Source organism: Myotis davidii, unplaced genomic scaffold (assembly GCF_000327345.1).
Source record: "Myotis davidii unplaced genomic scaffold, ASM32734v1 scaffold428, whole genome shotgun sequence".
Taxonomy (NCBI): domain Eukaryota; kingdom Metazoa; phylum Chordata; class Mammalia; order Chiroptera; family Vespertilionidae; genus Myotis; species Myotis davidii.
The window spans coordinates 515411-521132 of NW_006299834.1; the positions used below are offsets into that span (position 1 = coordinate 515411).

Sequence of the window (5722 nt, forward strand, 5' to 3'; positions counted from 1 at the left end):
TGAGACGGGCTGCATTCAAACCCCTTAACCCTGAGAATGTGTCTGGGACAATGGCCCCTGCGCCTCAGACCTCTCCTGGGACCCAGGACCGATAGCACCCACGTGGCGGGCTCTCCTGGGGTTAGACCAGGGGTGGGCAAACTTTTTGACTCGAGGGCCACAATGGGTTCTTAAACTGGACCGGAGGGCCGGAACAAAAGCATGGATGGAGTGTTTGTGTGAACTAATATAAATTCAAAGTAAACATCATTACACAAAAGGGTACAGTCTTTTTTTTCAATAGTTTTATTTATTTCAAACGGGCTGGATCCGGCCCGCGGGGCCGTAGTTTGCCCACGGCTGGGTTAGACGGTGCTCGGAGCAGTTCTGAGCAGAAGGAGCATGAACAACTGTCTCCTTGGACTCTTGTCTTCCCAGGCCTTGATCTGCACCCTGTACATCCCTTTCTACTGTGGGGTGATCCCCCCCGAATTCAGAGGGGAGGTAAGTGGCCAAGGCCCTGCTCTGTGCGTTCAGCCCCCGGCACCTGCTGGGGAGAGGTGTGGGTGGAGGGCACCACACACCTTGAGCACCTACTGTGTGCCAGCCTCGCCCCTGCCCCTGGGCTGCTCAGAGAGGGTACCCTAGAGTACCCTGAGCTCGACAGACCTCGTGACTCGGGCAGCCACAGGGTCACCGGCTGCGGCCACTGACCGGGTGCTCCTCGCGGTGTGGCCGGAGGGCGGGCGTCCTGAAGGCAGCACTCCTGCCCCAATTGCAGCGCTACTTCGACGGGGCCCTGAGCAACAACCTGCCCTTCTCGGACTGTCCCAGCACCATCACCGTGTCGCCCTTCACCGGGACGGTGGACATCTGCCCCCCGAGCACCTCGGCCAACATGCTCGAGCTGAACGCCTTCAACGCCAGCTTCCAGTTCTCCACCAGGAACTTCTACCTGGGGTTCACCTGTGTCCTCGCGCCCAGCCCCGAGGTAGGCCTGGCCCTGGCGTCCAGCCTCGAAGGGGTGAGAGCCTCGGCCACGATCCAGGGCCCCGTGTCAGACTCTGTGCCCCTGAACCCTCCCCGCAGCCTCAGGGCCGTTGAGACACATGTCCCGAGTCTTACAGTCCAGGTCTCGAACCCACAGCCTGAAGCACCCCCTGAGCGGGTGTGGCATTAGACTGGCGCCCGCCGGGGCAGCGCCAACCCTACTGGGCCCGCCGTGCTCCCCTGGGCCAGGCTCTGTGAGAAGGCACCCTTATCATCTCCGTTTCTCAGGAAAGGACACCGCAGCTCAGAGAGGTTAAGTGACTTGTTCGAAGTCACACAGCCCAGAAACTGCAAAGCCAGGTTTCCCAGCCTCAGCCAGCCGCCGGGCCTCCTCCTGCTGCCCTAGACTCTGGCCGGGTGACCCGCCGTGTGGAGGCAAGGCGTACGCTCAGGAAAAGGCGGACAACAGACCCACTTTTCCTGCTTTTTGCCCCTCAGTATTTCTGGAAAATAGGTAGTTTGACAACCAACAGGTTTTCATCAGAAGGTACTCCTCCCGCCACCAGCCGGGCCCCCGCTGTTCTCCACATTCGCCCGGGTGTGTAGGGTTTTATAATATAAGGAACAAGTGGGACACGGGCTCCTTTTCTCTGACCTCCAGAGGGGGGGTGGACAGACATCTCAGCCCATTTCGCAGAGAGGCCGCGAGGCGCTCAGGAAGGTCGCGTGGCCGCCCCGAGGTCACACAACAAGGGGAGGCGGAGCCACTTCCCGGCCCACGGGGGCCTCTTCCCCGCTGTGGGGCTCTGACCGAGCAGCTGGGCAGGGCCCCAGGGTTCCTCGGCCATCTCAGGCCGGTCCTGGTAACGGAGACCGAAGAGATCCATCCTCCACTGACCTATGGGCACCAGGCACCATCCCGGGCACCGTCCCAGGCACTGTCCCGGGCATCCTCGGCCCCAGGAGGGCACTGAGGCCAGAGAGGGGAGGGGCTGGAGCAGGAGCCCCAGCGGGGGAGCCGCAGTGGAGGGCGTGGAGGGCGGTTCCAGGTCCCTCCCGGCCCAGCGCTGGGCCCAGGGCCCTTGCGCGGTCTCCTGGGGAGCGGCTGGAATCACTCCCAGTTGAAGACAAGTCTCCAGCCTGTGACCATCAGCCTAGGGGGGTCTGGGCACCCCATCCCCCCTGACCTGTGTGTTGGCAGATGTTGGTCCACTACTGCAGACAAGGCTACCTGGACGCCCTGAGGTTCCTGGAGAGACGCGGTAGGTGACAGCGCCTCAGAGCGGAGTTTGGCCTTGAGAGGTGCCCACAGGGTGGCAGTGTGGAGAGCAGGGGCGGGGGGCGGGGCGGGTCACTGTCACGGGGAGGCTCTGGCTATGCTGACCACCACATCCCGCCTCTCACCGCCCAGGACTCACCCAGGAGCCGGTGCTGTGGACGCTGGTGTCAAAGGAGCCCCCGGCCCCAGCCCATGGGACCTGGGACACTGGCCAAGACGGAGGCCAGAAGGCCGGCCTGTCGCTCAACTGGGCGGTGCCCAGCGTGCTGGTCAAGGACGTGCCCAACTTCAAGCAGCTGTCACCGGAGCTGGAGGCCGGTACTGCCCTCCTCCCGCACTTGCTCGCCCAGCAGGCACTGGCACTCGGGGCACGGCACCAGGGGCTTGGGTGGGCGCCTGCCCTGGAGGCGCTCCGGCCCGGAGGAGGGCGGACCCTTTTTGAGTTCCTGCTAAGTGCCAGGGGTGCCAAGGGGCTCTTACATGCGGTGTCACTCACTTCTCACTACGCTGAGGGCCCCGGGGGGTTTCCTCACCCCATTTCGGCGATGAGGCTGCAAGCTCAGGGCGGGGAGGGACGCACCAAGGCCTCAGAGCCTGCAGCTGGGGGATCCGGACCCACGTCTGTGCCTGAGAAAGCCCGGCCTCTGCCCACTGCCCGGGGGGTGGGGCAGGAGGTACTGAGGGGCACGGGGAGGGGGACACATACAGAGGATCTAGACTCATTTCATCATCTCAACAATCCTCTGAGGACGGCACTGAGTCGTCCCCATTGTACGAATGTGGAAACCAGAACACCGAGCAGTTAGGCAACTTACCCAAGGTCACATGGCCACACATGGCAGACCTAGGCATTCTGCGTGGTGACCTAGATGTCACAGCTGCAATCAATCACAGGTGTCCCACAGTCACCTGGAATGGTGCTGGTGGGGGTGGGTTAGCATCTAAGTGAAACATGGAAGGAGCTAGCCAGGCAAAGAGAGGGGAAGACAACAGCATGTGCAAATGTCCTGGGGTCGTGTGGAGGGGAGAAGCGCTGGAGGCCCCCATGTCTGTAACACAGTGGTTGAGGGGCAAGGAAGCAGAGATGAGCTTAGAAAGGCTGGGAAGGTTGGGTATGTGGCCTAGAGGAGAGAGATGGGGCCACTGAGGGGTTTACTGAGGGGCAGCCCCTAGTGATTACTGCCCAGCGAACCGTAGGCCCAGGCCCAGTCCATGACTGAAGAATGGATCACTCTGCGTTGTTCCTTTATTGTTAGCTTGGGCGGACAGGCTGAGAGGCAGGAGGCTGGGAGGAAAGATGGTGGTGGTGAGGCCAGAGCAGGGTCAGTGAGGTGGGCGAGGGGATGGAGGGATGAGGGACCACACAGGGCAAGCAGAAATGGGCTCCAATGTGTGCTGAGCCCTGGGTACGAGATTGCCGTTCTGCAAACCTGGCCCCATCCCTGCGGCCACACGGGGGCACCAGAGAGCCGCCTCTTCGATGGGGCACTGCAGCCTGCACCTGGGGTTGGGGAGGGGCGCCCCCTTCCGGGAAGGGAATTGTCATCTGGCCTGGCCCTCACTGGCATCCCTTAGTCCTCACCTACCTGCCAGGAGGTGGGTCCTGCCATTACAGGGAGCCAGCCTAGGCTGGGGAAGGGAAGACACGGTCCGGTCCAGGCTGGGGGCTGTCTCGGACTTGCTGTATGTGCACCCCGCCCACAGTGTCTGTGCCTAAAAGCACCCGCCAGAGTCAGGTTGGGGGCAGGTGGCTGGGCCATGGTCTGGCGCAGGGATCTGGGCTCTGGTTCTGCCCCAGCCAGGACGCAGGCCCCTCCCACCCGGTCAATGAAGGGAACAGAGGGCTGGGGAAGGGGTGGTCCCGGCCCCAGCTGCAGCCCCTGCTGTGGTTAGTAACCGCTGGGCTGCTGTTATGGAGGGAGGTGAGGTGTGGGCATCTGTTCCTTCTTGGGCGGCCGCTGCAGACTTTCCAGAGAGAGGGGCGGGAGAAGGGTCCATCCTGGCCCTGCCACCTCCTGGCGATGGTCTTTGGCAAGTCCCTCCTCCACTCTGAACCTCTGTCTCGTCTTCTGAGAAAGGGACACACCCTGCCCATTTCTTGGACGATGATGAACAGCTGAGGGCCTGGCCCCTGCTGGCTCCCAGTGGGGGCCTGCTCTGTGTTTCTTGCTCTGCGGGTGGGGGTGGGCACCCCCTGTGGGCGGCAGGGTGGAGTGGAGCTGGTGGGCACGCTCCCCTTCTCTTGCAGCCCTGGAGAAAACAAGTAGGAGGGACCCCAGGCCCTGGGCCCGCTTCCGCCGCTCGACGCCCGGGAAGGCGTTGACCTACCTGCTGCTGCCCTGCACGCTGCCCTTCGAGTATGTCTACTTCCAGGGCAGAAGGTGAGGCCGGCAGGGGCTGTGGTGGAGACCAGTGCCCAGGGCAGGAAGGGCGGCTGGCACACTAGTGGGCAGAGCCTGGCTGGTCTCTCCACACTGCCAGGTGTTGGCTGAATGACCCAGAGGGCCCTTGGGGGCTGGTTCGGAGGCTGTAGCTGCTGATGGACCAGTAGGGCCTCCTGGTCAGCGCCCAGTCCCTCCTGTCTGTAGGATCTTGGACCCATCTGTCAGCGCCTCAGAGACCATGTGCTGTTTTTGAAAATAACTCTAGGGGCTGGGCTGGCTCAGGTTTGCTGTGTGGCCTGGGCCAGGTCTCTTACCCTCTCTGGGCCTCAGATTACTTTTCTATACAACAAGGCTCTTCCATGGCAGGCTGGCTGTGGCTAAGCCCTCTCTACTCATTCTAACTCTGCTGGCTAGTGGGTCACTGTGTTGTTCATTTATTCTAGTACGAGTCCTCGAGGGCTTACCAGGGGCCCGCCCTGGCTGGAGGCTGGGAGGCAGCATGACCCAGCCCGGTCCCTGGCCTTGTGGAGCCTGGCGGGGCACAGGTCATCACACGTTCGCTCTGCCTGGAGATGCTTAGGGTGTCTCCACTGGCTGTGAACCCAGATGGCTTACACTAGGCCAGTGGTTCTGAACCTTCTGGCCCTTTAAATACAGTTCCTCAGGTTGTGACTAACCATAACATTATTTTTGTTGCTACTTCATAACTGTAATGTTGCTACTGTTATGAATCGTAATGTAAATATCTGATATGCAGGATGGTCTTAGGTGACCCCTGTGAAAGGGTCGTTTGACCACCAAAGGGGTCGCGACCCACAGGTTGAGAACCACCGCACTAGGGATTGCCTAGTCATGGAAGGCTGCCTAGAGGAGATACCTTAAAAAATTTTTTTATTATTGATGTCGAGAGGAAGGGAGAGAGAGGTGGGGATAGGAACATCGGTGAGGAGAGAGAAACATTGATCGGCTGCCTTCTGCACATCCCACACTGGGGATCGAGCCCAAAAACCGGGCATGTGCCCTGTCCAGGAATCGAACTGTGACCTCCTGGTTCATAGGTCGATGCTCAACCACTGACCCACACCGGCCG

General features: G+C 61.3%; 1 protein-coding gene across 1 annotated transcript in view; it reads left to right on the forward strand.

Moving 5' to 3' along the window:
- PNPLA5 (patatin like phospholipase domain containing 5) overlaps positions 1–4633 on the forward strand; it is an 8359-nt gene extending 3726 nt beyond the window's left edge. Inside the window, exons 4-8 of the mRNA XM_015571905.1 lie at positions 418–483; positions 761–970; positions 2171–2231; positions 2381–2566; positions 4497–4633. Of these exons, the coding sequence (XP_015427391.1) occupies positions 418–483; positions 761–970; positions 2171–2231; positions 2381–2566; positions 4497–4633 (660 nt within the window). The remainder of the gene's footprint in view (positions 1–417; positions 484–760; positions 971–2170; positions 2232–2380; positions 2567–4496) is intronic.
- Positions 4634–5722: the final 1089 nt, after the last annotated feature.